Source organism: Atta colombica, unplaced genomic scaffold (genome assembly GCF_001594045.1).
Source record: "Atta colombica isolate Treedump-2 unplaced genomic scaffold, Acol1.0 scaffold92, whole genome shotgun sequence".
Lineage (NCBI taxonomy): Eukaryota > Metazoa > Arthropoda > Insecta > Hymenoptera > Formicidae > Atta > Atta colombica.
The window spans coordinates 2077288-2093529 of NW_017259586.1; the positions used below are offsets into that span (position 1 = coordinate 2077288).

At 36.0% G+C, this 16242-nt stretch overlaps 1 protein-coding gene across 1 annotated transcript in view; it reads right to left on the reverse strand.

Moving 5' to 3' along the window:
• Positions 1-16242, reverse strand: part of LOC108693565 (MOXD1 homolog 2) — a 106457-nt gene that overhangs the window by 55523 nt on the left and 34692 nt on the right. Inside the window, exon 2 of the mRNA XM_018202576.1 lies at positions 2511-2660. Within this exon, the coding sequence (XP_018058065.1) occupies positions 2511-2660 (150 nt within the window). The remainder of the gene's footprint in view (positions 1-2510; positions 2661-16242) is intronic.

A 16242-nucleotide genomic window follows, 5' to 3' on the forward strand; every position in this document is an offset into this window, starting at 1 on the left:
ATATTTTTATTAATATATTTTAAAATATTGGAGATATTAATATCAAAGTAAAATAAAAATGGTAAAACATCAAGACATCTTAATCTTGTAAGCTTAAAATTATTATACTGTGTTATTCTCTGTTATAATATGGAAATAAATGTAAACTAAGAAAGATGATTTCGTGAATTGATATGTTGAAAGATGTGATGCTTTAGCATTAACTGAAAATTCGTTAACTGAAAATATCCTTTAATTCGATGTTACGTAACACAGGGGAATTCGATTTACCGCGAGCGAATATTTACGAACACGCACGACGTTTATCCACGCGGCATCGAGCGGGCCTCGATAGCGATGTGGCTGCAGCGAATTATGCACGCGCGGGCAGACGATGAGATCGCATCGCAGCGAGCTCGCCCGAAATTGATGCGCGATAATAATACGATCAGGTGGAAAATCGAGCCTCGACAATTGTGTGCTAAGCGTGCTGTTGGTCGATAACGTGTCGCGAGATTCCGTAGAAGCGATAGCGAAGTGATGATAATAGGGACTAATAAGCAGTCGGGGAAAATGCCGATCAAAAAGAATATACACATTTATGTCGTACATATAATAATCATTGGATATTCCCAAAAGAGCTTTGTTAAATCTTTTTTTTTACTTATCTATGCGAAAGATTGAAAGAATTTTTAATATAAATTTGTTATTTTTTTCGAACAATTTTTGAAAAAAATAACAAATTTAAAAATAAGATAAATAATATCAGTAATGTTGATAGTATATCAGTAGTATTTTCTAACAGGTCCAAGATATTTTTTTGGAATGCTAAAAGTGTTACTGTGTGTATTTTCTTTATATTGAAAACAAACGCTATACCTGTTACACAAAACTAATATTTTTATTGTACTTCTCTGAAAGCATCAGGTGTACAAAGAGATTTCATACTAGAACGAATCCATGCGAAACTCGAAAGCAGTAACACTCTAAACGATAGAATTGCGCAACGCAATAAAATTTCCATCTCAGGGATCTGCAGCTTCACTTAATAGTTAAAGACATTACAAACTTAACGGTGATTACAAACTTAAGAATTGAAGATGTATGATTTTTAGAAGAAACTGCGCATTTCTGTCCACGTCGAACGAATGGGTCATAAAAATACAATTTTATCGCTTCTTCTTGTCCTTTTTGCTTAAATTTACAAGACGCGCTTGGCAAGTCTAAGAAAGCGAAAAAACAAGCGAGAAGTGCCAATTGTAAGTTTTGCACTGAGTGTATATTACTTCTAATTAATCTTTTAAAAAAGAGCTTTATTTTACGAATCATTTACCGAGAAACATAACTGCGTATCGATGGCGCTATGAGACAATTCAGAATTTAGGTCTTCGTGACCGCATCGGTCATAAATTTCATGTTGCGTTACTTGAAACAGATCGTAACACTGGCGTAATTTTTTTTCTTTTTGTTAAATCTGTGCCAAGCACCTTCGAGCAACGAGCACGGCTCTATCGCGCAATCTATTTCCGAGTTAATTACCGGCGAAATAAAGAAGTAGGTCGAGCTGTCCTACAATGAGTACAGAATATCGCACAGGAAAATTGCGATAACGAGCCGCCGAATTTAATTCGAGTCCAAGTCCAGAGCATAAAAACATTTTTATGACCGTGGATGTAATATACGTAATTAAATGCGGTAATTAACCATACTTTTGTATTTAATATTTTTACATGTGTACTTTGAAACTAGAGAGTATAATTTTTTTTCAACTAATTCCAAGTTTAAGTCTTTATGAGAAGAAAATTACGTTTGCGTATGCACGGACATTTGTATTAATTAGGGTAACGAGAACATTTTCCGTTTTAACATGTAAAAACATAAATAAGATCGGAACTAGAAATCTACTTTTCCAAATAGGTAAACAAAATTCTATTTACCAGTTAAAATGGTAGACCGGACATAAACATTCCGGTAAGCTAAATCTATTAATGAAGATAACTGGTCTAAAATCTACTCATCCACGGAAAGAATGATTTTTTGAGATAAACTATCTAAAAATCTAAAAATAATTTTGGGTATTAAATTAATTATGGAGGACGCCCGAGTTTTGCTGGAATGTCAAAATTTCTTGCAACATTGCTCATTTAATTATACTTGAATGTCCAGCACAATTATTTTCAGATACGTATTTAAATTTTTAGATCAACAAAATCGCTCTTTTCTGCATAAGTAAATTTTTTAAAATTATATGATCCTGTCTGTAAGTTCAATTATGTTACACTTCGAATATCCATCATATTTTTAGATACTGAATAAAATCGTTCTGCATAAGTAAATTTTTTAAAACTATAATCCCGCCTGTAAAGAAGTAAATCTCATATTAATCTTTTTCTACACGATATAAACGCATTTATCTCGGTGAAACTAGTATAAGATAAGCGCGCTAAGTAAATCTCGCGTGCTTTTGTGTATACTCCGCAGGAAATTGTCCTGCGCTCCACCTTTCGAGCTGCATAAATCACATCACCTACCGTGATCTTCAGGTCCCGCGGGTCGCATGTATCGTATCGTCTACTAAAGCGGAGCACTGTGTGCGTCTTGTTCTCGTAACCCAGTAAAAGTCGGTAGTCCTGGCTCGAATCCATCTGCGGATCTCTGCTGGCGTCCTTCACGTGCCGATCCTGGAAACAAGCGACGACTTAATGTTAAAATCCGCGCCAACTATACCAGTTAATAAAGTACCATGCATTGTCGAGACTCTCTGCACGTACTCGCGACACTTTTCTTCTCCCGAAAAGTTGAGATCGTCGCAGTGAAAGGTTTACACGTCAAGAAAAAAAAATTCGAGACCGAAAAAAAATGTGCCCTCAACTTTTTATCGTTGAATATAAATTTTTTAACATTTCTGTGAGCAAAATGAGAAAAATATAAAAATATGCTGTCAGTAATTCTCGAGTTTTTACTACGAGAAAGTAATATCGACAATATCGGATGTTCCAATATTGGAACTTCATAACGAATAGATTAATATTGCTTCACATTTATTCGATGAATATTCAGTGAATATTCTAATATCAGATGACGCGTTGCATACGGGATATTAAACCGTTACTTAACGAATCATGACATGAATGCAGCCTATCGACACTTGCAGCGGAGGTCATCTTTCAATTCTAGACTTCTTGTGTGAATGAGGAAGATAGCTTTTTCTCTAACGAGCCAGGCGAGCTCGTCGACAAGCACCAGCCAATGTGCAGAAACGCATCACCGGTATGTAGTTAGCCTGTCCTACTCGTTTCAAATTTATCCGCTGTGCCGGCTCGTTACCGTTAGCAGTTAACAACTGATTGGTCATTGACTTCGTACGTAAATGAATAGACCCTGCACCATAATTTGCCCGATAATATCCGTAAGCGCGCGCACGTCTTTACAGCCATCTCGTTCTTCGGTTTTGCGCGCGAATGACGCGAAATTGGATACATCTCTTGTAATAATAATCGATCCTCGTAACGACGACGATCGTGGGACCGACAAACGCTTTCCCATGCGTGACCACTTGCATTTACAGTTAGCCGACATCATGAACTGGCAACACTCTTGCGATCTCGCGTGAAATACGAATTTATTACTCGGCTCGCCGGCGACACGCGGCCACATATGTTTTTTTCTTTTCCTCGCTAATTCACTCCGTTTTTCATCAGCACGACTAGTACTACAAGCTTGGTAATGCTAACTTGGCATTCAAGTTAAGTTCTTCTTGATAATTGGTACATAAAATTCGTATTACCTATCACGAAAATTATAACGCCAACGGCTTTTCTTTCTTGCCAGCTGAGTGACTAGGTAATAAATCTATATAAAATGTTTGCTGCTCACTATCTATTTTTTTTCTGATTTACATCGTGGACACTTATCTTGTTGCGTTTCGATTTTTATTTTTACTTTTTTTCATTGAATGATTCATTTAGTCTTTGCCATAATTTATTACATTGATTGAAAATCTTTCTAGTTGGATAAAATTCGCATATACGTGTAGCCTTTTATGTACACTGCAAAAGTTTATGCAGACATATTATCGTGCAAAACTTAATACAACGAAACGCCGCCGAAGAAAAAGCCGGAAGGCAGCACTATCGACACATCGTGCACTATGAAAATATTCACGAACTTATTACAGCTGCTATTTTACGAGGCTGCGTACTATGTTTAAGATATGTTCAACTAGAGATTCTAGAAAGGCAAGATGCTTTGAAGAACTTATACGCTTCCATTGTACCATAAATCCGGATAATGAGATTGAACAGATAAGTTACGTAATATCGACTATGGTTTTAGTAAAATTAATATTTTACCCTACTTAAAAAGCAGGCGAGGATTGTGATAACGATCGACGAAATAATGAACTCTCATGAAAAATTCATTCAATTAAACCTTATAATTAATTCTTATTATTAATTTTTAATTTTTTCTATATACAACTATTTGTATACTTGGCCATTGTATACAGAATGACAAGATTTGGCTACAAAGTTGTGTGTCATTTATAGTAACGTCTATTTAAAAAAACAAACTCTGGAATGTTACTTGTATTTTATTATATTATAAAAAAAGTACATCAAAAAGTTGCATCGATTGATGAACTGAAGTCCGCTTTTTTGGCTACCTGAGAAAATTTATCGGTAAAAAGATGCGCAATTATTAAAGCTTTTAAAAAGTATCGAAAGCTAGCCATTTTGAATGTTAATTATTATTTTGAACATTCAATAATATATAAATGACACTCCAGAATTTGTTTTTGTAAATATACATTACTAATGATTAGATAAATACAAAACTTTGAGACCAAATTTTTTGTCATCCTGCCTGTTTAATTTTATACTGAAACTTATGAAACGTTCACACACTTTTTAACTTGTAAAGTCAATTTTTACTTTAATTTCTATTTGGATTCGGATTATACTTAAGCCCCATGTCACACTACGCATTGGAGACTGAAGATTGCGAATTAGAGATTAGAATTCGACTAGATAATTTTAATTTTAATCCATTTCGTCCTGATTGGCTTAATTCTGACCATCAATTTGCAATCCTCAACCTCCAATGTTATAGTGTGACATTAGGCTTTAGATGTTTTACTCTCATATTTTTGATATTAAAGAAAATAACCGATGAATAACCAGAAAAAGTTGAATAATCATAGCGGTGACTTTAAATTTTTGCTAATTATCTAACACGCTCGGTCACTTTTGTTCCGAATATCATCGGACCTTTTTATTGTATGCGCGCACCGACTTCTTGCGCGCATGTCGATATTAGAATGCCATTCTATCGTCTTACAAAGAAACGGCTGTTGCCGACAAAAACTAGCGGCGTCGCGCCTGCTTCGCCCTTTTCCCTCGCCGATCGAGTTTCTCGTTCGCAACGTGATGATCGTCGAACCGGGACGACTGCGAGCTCCTGTCGCAAGGGAGACAAAGGGCGAGAACGAAGGCAAAAGTTTAAGGCGAATTTACACGTAAATTTCTGACGATGTTAATCAAGATCATTTGAAAAGGGAAAATAAAATGACTCGAATAACCATTACTAAACCCTTTTATCAAAGTTTAATTTTTCACCCCTTTCCACTTTCATGTTTCACAAAGTTCGAACTAAAAATATAAAAGTGGAAATGAGATAAATCCGTGCAAAATTGTCCTTCTTTCAAAGAGTGGCAGTTAGAGGAGTCATAACAAAATTCACAGAAAAATATAAAAATTTTTAGTGTTTAAAATTCAATATAGGTACTCGAGTATTCATGCATTGACAGAAGGGTTAAACAAAAAATTGTTGAATAATAAAAAAGTCGGCCGTTTTTAGCCAGTTTGAACGATCAACTAGGTTAAATAATGCAAAATAAAGCAAGCTGTGGAGTTTTATTCCGCTTTTTGTTTGATTCGATTTGTAGAAGCAAATTAATCTAACGCAATCCGTGTTTCGCGCGCGATATAACGATTTTACAATTAATCCCCTTTATTGCATTCGGACTGATCACATGCAATAATGATACAAATCGCAAGTACCGCGTGTTTGACGTGAGAAATTGTGGGTTATGAAACGCGGGAGGAAAGTTGGAAGTTGAGAACTCAGAAAGCTGAGAGAGTTTAGGAAACCAACAGCTTACAATCGTAAACTGAGAGTTTATAGTGGAGAGAGAGAGAGAGAAAGAGAGATGTACAAACTTGACGCGTTTACATGCATATTTGCATAGTATGCATAGTATTTACTCTTCAAGGATGATATATAATTAAGTTATTGTACACGCAAATTGCACGGGAGGAATACCCCCGATGTCGACTCATTCTTTCTCACGTTGAAGTTTTTAAGAAGCAACGAACGCCCGCGTCGGATCGGCCACGAATCGGGTAGCCCACTTTTAGCGCGGTACATTCGAACAAAAACGCGTTCATCCAATTTATTTTGGATGATTCATCCGGGGTAATCATCGGGAGCGAACCGTGTAAATTCGCCTTTAGTTAGGCGACTACGAATGGCGTAAGGCGTTCTGGGGATTCCCCCAGTCCCTTAAGGGCCGAGACAAGTTTTTCTGGCGAGATTCCGTGCCGCCGCCTCGATATAATTATCGCAGCGCGGCTGGCTCGGCTTCGGAAGAAGCGCGCCGACGCCTTCGGACGATTTCGTAGCCATTGTTCCATTGTGAAGATCGTGTCCCTCCACCCTGCGCGGCTTCCCGGCGCAGCTTTATTAAAATTTCATTTAGCCGCGAGCCGCGTACCTGCGCGTGCTGCGTGATTCTCGACGAGTCACGCGTGTTATGTCGCCTACCCGGTACCGGACACCCCCTTCATTCTTGTCCCTTATTCTTCGCCTGCTTCTTTTTCCCTGGGCTGATGTTCTCACCTGGGACGCGTCACGTTGCCTTTGCGGACGTCAAGATATGCGAGAGGAAAAAGAATAGGAACGGGAGCTATGTCGACTCGCATTAGCTTCAGAAAGGCGAACGCGTGAAAATAATTTAGTCGAGAGAAAGGTGAGAAATTGAGTGAAAAGCTGAGACTCAAGTATTACGTAAAACGAATACACGTTTCGAACTTTTGTGGAGAGAAATGTGAATTGTAAAGTGCATGCATCAGTAAATGCGATTGATTAAGAACTTCTTGAATATTTATTTATCAAATATAATATTAATATCGTATTTGAATTGATAAGATTTTAAATATTGAAATTTAAATTAGTGAATATCATCAATTTTGAGCAAAAGGTATGTTAATATAAATTAGTAACAAACATGTTAAAATAACGAAGTCGAGTGAATTATCACTCCGATAAATTCTTGCTTTAAGTACAACGTAATTCCAGGAATTTAATTAAATAGACATAATGATATGTATAAGCCTGATTTATTATTTTTACAATGACAAAAATAAAATTGATTGAAGTAAAATTAGAAACCAGTATTTAAATAAATATTTTACCCGTTAATTTTGCAACAATGTTTTTATGACTAATTCATTTGTAGCTTCAGATTGCCTATAGCCATCTTGCAAGTTCTTTCGTTGTGCGACTGCCTGCGGACGGTATGCGGTTACTCAAAGGTAAAGAGGGCCGTCTGACGAAGGATTCAAATTCTTGTATGAGAAAGAGCTTTACCGGCGACGACAAGGCTTTGAACCTTAGGCGAGTCGGTATTGCTTCTAAGTTTAGCGTTTTGATGAAAAATTGGAAGAAAGTACGTATAGTGCGTTCGTTCTTAAATACCTTTCATATCTCGCAACTAAGAAATCTCTTACTTGAATACAAGATATCGCGATGAGATGCGAAGAAATATACCTTACCTCGAGAAAATTGGCAGATCATAAACGACGATAGCGTAGATCTGAGACTCTCATAATAATGACAGAGTATTTTTGCATTTGGAGAATAGATGTATACACGAGATAATATTTTTTTATAAATAAAAATATTTGACATCGTTTCATAATAATTACATTCAACGATAATTTAAATTTCGTGTCTCATTTTTCATTATTGTGAAATTCCGAAGTTCGCGCACGAAATGCGCCACGATGGAATTTCTTCACGAAGGAAAAATTCCTGCGACGTTGTCTGCCGGAACCGCGGATCGCGTTATCATCGATCGCGCCGTGAAAAATTACACAAGAAGGACATCTCGTCTCACCTCTGCCTGTCGCATCGCATCGCGTCGCGATTCGCGGGAGTTCGCGCGAAACGATAGAGTAATAAATAATTTGCGGGCCCATCCCTCGTGCACTGCAACTTCTTCAATTTCCGCCCCGCCGTCGGAAGTGGAGAACATATTTTTTCCATCCCTCGGCGCATCTCTTCCGCCTGCCATGACATGAGTAATCGAGAAGTCCAAGAAGTCTGTCACGATGTTTTCAACCATTGCATTTTCAACCTTATTTTGATATTCTTGCTATAAAAGTATTCGATCCTTTCCTTTTATAGAAAATCACACGAACAGCAAGTGTCATCAATTCTATAGCACAAAAGTGGAATGCAACGTAAAATTTTTTATAAGTTCTAAATATATATTTTATACTTGTAACATTTTGTACTATATAAAATACATTGAAGATTACCTCCACATTTTGAAAATTCAGAGTCTCTTCACAAAAAATTGTACCATAATTCAAATTTTGTGTATTAAACTTTATGTGATCTTTATGCTAAATTTAATCATTTTTATTCATATCGCTCTCTTCTTCCCAGGTTATTTTAAATTTTAGGATAGTTTTGTTGTATGTAATAACATACTGCAATATATTTTTAATTTATCTTACTTCTTTTCGATATAGACAGCTGCGAAGTATGTTTTCGAGATCCGATTTTTCTTTCCTTGATTCTGTTATTTATATGTTATACGTTTCCTTCGCGAGCACGCAATGCAATTGGGACGGATAAACTCTGAGACTTGTTACATCGCCTGAAATTGCCTGTTATTCGCAATTGGACTTCGTACGTTCGTCACGGCGCGAATCCGCGGTCGACGGCCAGATAAAAGGAAATCGGTTCGGGACACGTACGACAGTAAACTCGCGCAATGTACGATTCTCCATTTCGCGCTGGATGTACACGTGGGACGCGAATTTCCAGTCGTAGCAAAGTGGTGACAGCGATTGCATCCTTTCTCTTTCATCATGATTTTTCCAATCCATACTGTATTCTACTGTTATTTCCCAAAGTTGTTAAGAAAAAGGCATCTCAAAATTTGATCATAAATACGTTAGCCTTGCAATAAAATTGCAAAATTATTGTCCATAAATTATTAAATTATTAAATTGCAAAAGTATTTTCCACAAATTAAAAAATGTATTTTTCATCAATTCGATAATGTTTGAAATTATCTTTCGCTCAATTAAAAAATGAAAATTAATGAACTAAAAACTAATGCGATCTATGTTTAATGCAAAAATAAACAAATATATTTTTAATATTCTTTTTCTTGCAGCTATAAAAATTTTAATATGCTGGTCGTATTCAATTGAATACAATATCTGTACAAAATTAATTTCACTTTGATGTTCCTTGTATACAGTAGTTGCGTGCTCGACAAACCATTTATATATAAATATATGAAGGATAATAATATAATGATGTCGGCTAGCTATGCTGTGCTTTATGATACCTATTGATATTCATACGGTCGGATTAGTTCGTAATCATGAAACATCAGTGACATCAACAGGCATTATCGGCATCCAATTACGTCGCTTTGTGCATACTGGGAGCTTTGTTCCACGAATGTCTGTCTTTCCGTTCTATCGAGCGCACCATGCGAACGCGCAATCAATGCACTTCAGAGGGCAGAAAGAGACAGAGGTAGACAAACAGATAGAGAGCTGAGAGAGAGAGAGAGAGAGAGAGAGAGAGAGAGAGAGGGGGGTGTGTGTGTGTGTGTGTGTGTGTGTGTGTGTGTGTGTGTGTGTGTGTGTGTGTGTGTGCGCGCGCTCTAGTCGCACGGGCCAACGCACGCACGTATGCATTCAGTAACCGATTCCGCATGCCGGACAATTATAGCAATTATGCCGACCCAATTCACCGTGCACATTAATACTCCGTCGCGACGTCGTGGATGCTGAAGCATCCCGTTGCGCAGATCAAATGGTTCTTCGTGCGAATGACACGAAGCAAATTACACAAATCTTACACCCGATTAATGGATGTGTCGCGTGAATAGTTTGTAGAAAAAAAAAACAAGTTGTATAAAAACGATTATTTCTTCGCCTATAATGTTTAAATATTGTTCATCTTTTAAGTAATTTATTATTAGGTAATTTATTAATATTTTTAACATTTTTTTTCTCTTCTTTATACTACATAAAAAATACCGTAATGTTCGTGCAAATAAATGGACTATTAATTTCATACAAGATTTAAAAGACTTTTTCTATTTAGTTATTTAAAAGGTATACTAAAAAATGTCGGTGTGGATTTAACTCATGCAGTGTCTATATAATTCTCATCATGTTGGTGTTAATTAATTAACACCAATATAGTGTAGATTTAAAATCTCTGGTTTTTACATCATCATGATGTGGATTTAACACAATCAGAATTATGTAGACATCGCATGGTATTAAGTTTATATATTTTTTAAAGTACATAATTATTCTTGAAAGGAGTTACTTTGGGATTCTTCAATATGTCATCGAGATACGATCGTTAAAATATATATACTTAATCAGATACTTAATCGAGACATTATTCATAACTATTCTCACATTTATCATTTTGATAATTGAAGATATATGAAGTGCGGAGGTGGCTATTAACGTAAAATGAGCTTAAGTGCGGCTTAAAATGCAAAGTGGTGGGCCCATATTTAACGGGAAAACACGAAACGTGCGAGCACATGAGCCCAGGTCATATAATCGATCTCCAATCCTTCGTGCCGCCTTCCCATAGTTATACCGTACCGTGTGTCGCGATGATTACCCGATCCTATGCATGTTAAAGAAATTATACCAATTACGAGCGCTCCAATTCGCCATTCAATGACAGAGGCTTCTAATAACAAGTAATGACTGGTCTGGTAAAATAAATTTTTCTGAAAATCGTTCGAATAAGTAAACCACGTAATCGTCGTCGATGTTGATCGCGCACGCGAGGACGAGAAGCGATTTGTCACGTTCTTTTTTTAGTACATAACATGTAGTCATAATTGGATCCCAAATACTATGACAAAAAATTTATGTCGTATAGATGTATACAAAATAATCTTCAATCGCAAAAATATCAACTTTTAAAGATTCTTGAAGATCCAATATTTATCGCGAATGACTAGGTCTCCGTGTTTTTAAAATAGCATATTTCTTTCTTACTTCAAAAGTAACAAAAATACATAAAAACTTAATTTTTGAATTATTACTATGAATGAGTTAAGTAAATATTGCTCTAGCAATCATTAAAAATAAACTAATTTAATTTTATCGAAAAATCCACTTTCAAAAAATGGTATTTAAGAATAATTTTTTAAGAGGTGAAAATGGCGAAAAAAATTATATTATATTAGATATACTCTTTTTGATATTATTTAGTCAATAATTTGCTGTCATGTTGAAAAATAGTTTTTTCCCTTTTCTGAAAAACTTATTTTTTTTTTGTCACTTTTGTAACAAAAAAAATGATATTATTATTCGCGTTTTGTTTGTTACAGATTCTGTTTATATTTTATCTGTTATCAAGTATTATAAATTATATCTCGATCCATTCATTCATTTATTTATTTAAATTTCATTCATTTATTTAAATCTTTCGGTTTTTAAATCTTTCTCGTTGTCCAATGAAATTGTCCCGTACGAAAGTACGCACAATAATCGGCAAAAAAAGATTCTCTCGCTAAAAGGAAATTGGTCGCGCCTTGTTAGCACAAACAGTCGCGTTCGAAAATCGCTCGAGATTTCATTATCGCAGCAGTTGACGGCGAGAAAGAGTGCGCCCCTTCAGCATTCAAAAGTAATTCGAAGTCCGCAGGGCAGTGTAAATTGCTTTTCACGGCGTGAGGCTGCGGACGGCGGAGGATCGGAAGATCCCGATGCGCCGCCAACTTCTTTGAGTGATGTGCAAATAGTCTTCCCTTTTGCTCTCTTTTCCTTTCGCCCTCCACACGGACTCCTCGTCAATGACTACAGCTCCCGAGGAGATAATCATGGTTCGAGTACCCGGTTCTTGAGGAGATAATTCGAAGCTCGCGAGTCTATCGCGAGATATTCCGAATAAATTTTGATGACAAAGTCGCGAATGGGAAATAATTTTTAAGACCGCCAAAGTCGATTTTGTTGATGTATGCACTCGAAAAAAAATAGTTTTGTTGAAATACTTAAAAACTCTAAGAATAAATTGATTGGACAGATTTAAAAGTAATTTGATTGACATTATCAAAATAAGTATGTAGAACTTTCAAATTGGTTGCTAAAATGTCAAAATTTTTTTTAGCATTGCACATCATGCTTGAGTTTCGTATATAATTATTTTGATAGCTCAACAAAGTTATTTTTAGACTTATGCAGCTAAATTTTTAGATATTTCAGCAAGATTGTTTCTTTTGTTGATTCGCATTCATTTCCACTGCAAATGATATAAATCAAAATTTAAAATATAGCGATACATGAGAATATGCTGCGAACTTTTTGCCTGTTTTGGAATTAACGTAAATCTCGAGGAAGAAGATATAGCCGACGTGCAGGCAGAAGATCGACGTGATACACATTTAGAATAAATATTTTATTCAAGAAGAGAGCCATGTTGCTTCGGAATTCCAAGCAGCGGCTTTAGACCGTTCCAGGAATGAAAACAATTACTGATACGCGAGATAAGCAGAAAATTTCATGAATATCAAGAAGCGCATGGCGGCGAATTTCATTCAAATATTCTCGCATGAAAATGTAACTCCCCATTTATTAGAATACTCGACCATTTTGATCAACTCTTTTCATTTTGCTTACTTGCCATTTACTTTATACATTTCTTTATTAAATTGTTTTATTTAAATTCAATTATTGTTTTATTAAATTCAATTGTATCAAAAACGTTTGAATAATATTTTTATCTATTGAGTTGTCCGGAAAGTTCGTGCCGACTAAAAATTTAAATTTTAGTATACATTTATTAAATTAAAATTTTCTGCGTTTCAATTTTCCTTCAACATCGCTACGAACTTTCCGGACAACCCAATATATTCAAAAATCGATAATTAAATCAATAGTACATCATATATATCTTAAATATCATCATTTATATCTTAGGTAAAAAACAATTAGCACTCAAAAAAGTGATCTTGCAATTGTAGCGAAAATTAGCTAAAATAGATAAATTTCTAACAAATACTGCGATGTTGGATATGTATTGCATCTAATCACATAGATGACAGACATAGAATTTAGGTTTGTGCTATAAATTCTATTTGTATGATACATAATTTCCTATCAGATACAAAAAATAGTATATATTATAATTCCAGCTGAAGCAACAACATATTCTTTGCATGAATGATCTTGACGAAATTAATTTGAATGTATATCATATATAACATCATCGAGATATATCTTGGAAACAAACTTGTTTTTGGAGAAGGACGTGTTTTTTGGTAGATGCAGTTTATCTCGTCGCAGATGTATTACGCAGAGATATCGCTGTGAAACGATCACGGATGGCACGTGACTCCGAATCTGCCTCGTATTTCGCACGTGGTGCGCTTTCAAAGTTCGCGAATCGAAACGTGTAACTTTAAAAAATTCACGCCAATAAAAAAAATGTATAAAAGTGGTGCAACCGCGTGAAACCAACGTATACATCGGCATACAGCAACGGGTTTTTATCTTTCGCGTTACAGATGAGTCGGAGCGGCATTCGCCGGCTTTGCGCACTCGGCAAACCGCATAACGTTTCGTGGTTGCAAAGTGCATTCACAGCCAAACGTGCACACAAACGTCCTCACTAGAGAACTGTATTATACACCGGAATCGTACAACGATTGAAAAGTACGACTGTAAAATGGTTCCCGATCGATTCATTCACGAAAAACGTCACAAACATTATAAAGTGTATTTTTTGTTTAAAAAAGAACATTAACACGATCAATACGATATATAGCTGTTCTATAAAAATATTCTTATGAAACTGTAACGATTAGACTCTGACAATATTCTGATTAGCTTACGTATTATAAAAATGGTATAATTATATTTCCTTATTATACTTCTAAAGTGACACAACTCAAAAAATGAAGTTTCTTAGAAAAGGAAGAAACTATTTTTCAGTTTGACAGAAAAATTATTACCTAATCAAATAATATCGGTAAAAAAAATTAATAATCAAATGTCCATTTTTGTTATTTTTATTACACAACTTTTAAAAAACTATTCTTTTTGAATTGTGTTGATTTTAGTCGTGATTTTTTATAAAGTATAAGTTAATTCATTTTTGATTGATAGGATAATGTTTATTTATCACATTCATGGTAAATAGTTTAAAAAATCATTTTTATGTAATGTCACTTTTAAGGGAATGATTTCATAATCGCATAATCGTAAATACAGTCGGTGATAAACCTGCTTCCTAAAAAAAATATGCGAAACTTGATGACTTGAAAAGTATACATACAATCCTCTATCATCGCGTAATAATTTTTAGAATATCGGTTTTCAGTCTCACGGAAAGATGAAAATATAGCATTCGAAAAGACGGTGCCAAATGCCGATGCTCAATTCTGATCTCTGTCCAATCTGCGTCCCATTCCGACGCATAATATGGCCTTTACGCTTTCTGTGCCGAACGCTCGCGTTGTGCTCGACTTTCCCACGAAGAATGGAAGAGAGAAAGAGAGAAAACCTGGTCGTCGCGACACTGTGCCGCGGTCTCGCCTCGAAAGAAGTCATCAGCGCGCGACGCCATTATTCTTCCCGCCCCGTGCAGCCGCTTTTTCTGGATCGCGAGTCGATCCCCAGCTCTGAGCTTGCAACGCCCCCGCCTTTTATACCGCGCGCCTGCATTAATCACGAGACACCGGGGATATTATCGCGGCAATGCGAAACGTCCGTCATTCTGGCCGCTCCTGCCTCCCCCTTTTTTTCCTGCCTTTGCGCCATTTCTGAGAGGTCTCCGAACCGTAATGTTACTCTTCTCGCGACTCCATTCTTTTTGCACGTACCCTGTACCACGTGCTCCACCACGTTCTAATGACTGGAAACAGCTTACAATTAGTGGAGACACACGAAACGCATGGTGCATTCAGAAAATCCTTTTAGGAATTAGGATAATAGAATTAAGTTAAATCACAGTTTCGAAATGTACGTTAGGTTTGACCTCGGGAAGATTTATTGATTTTAGCAAGAGTTTTAGAATTTGATTTATACCACTTTTGAACGATTCCGTTATTGGCTTTCTATTAAACTGCACATTAACAATGTAACTGACATTTTCTTCAATAAAATGATACGTTCTTTAAGATAAGTAATAATCTCATATATTCATGAACATTTATCAAGTATATGTTTAAATGCAGAGAAGGAAAATGTAAAAAAATATATACGCAAGATAGTCTCGAATGTTACATTGCAGTGGTAATTGATTAAGATAGTAGCTCCAATTCTCTTTTTTAATTCTGAACGCCTGCTATTTTTCAAAAATGTAAATTTTATTCAGTCTTTCGAAATGCAAGTCTGAAAAACAAATACTCGGCGCAAATGATATGTGAAGCGATAAATAGAAAAGATTAATTGAGTTTCTGTCTGGAGTTTCTGTCATGTGTAGCTTCTGTGTTATCTCCCGCCGACTTCACTCGTATTAAAATTCGCAGCACGCATCCGCAAGATAATCAAAAGGCTGGAGTTTTACTAGAGACTATCGTGACATCCAAGGCAGTTTCGCCGATAGAACAGCTGGCCAGAGAAAGAAAAGGAGGACCTCGTTACTCCATGGTCGACCACAAATTGTTCGAGTGAGCGGCGATATCTCGCTCCGCATCTAGTGAAGAGGACTTTCAGTACGGAATTCCCCGCCTTGGACTGTAAATCTCATTTCGTCGCTTATCTGCACTGCTTCATGCCTTGCTTCGTGACCGGAGATACTTAAATCGATGCAGTACCAAATAACATAAATGCATACTGTTATTAGTATTTTAAGATACTTTGTCCTCTGATTATAGTAGCTTTGTAAATATCTTACTTCATGGCTTCCGATAATCTTCGCGTGGGAGGAACTTCTGTTTAAAGATATATCGGATGTATATATATTTATATATAT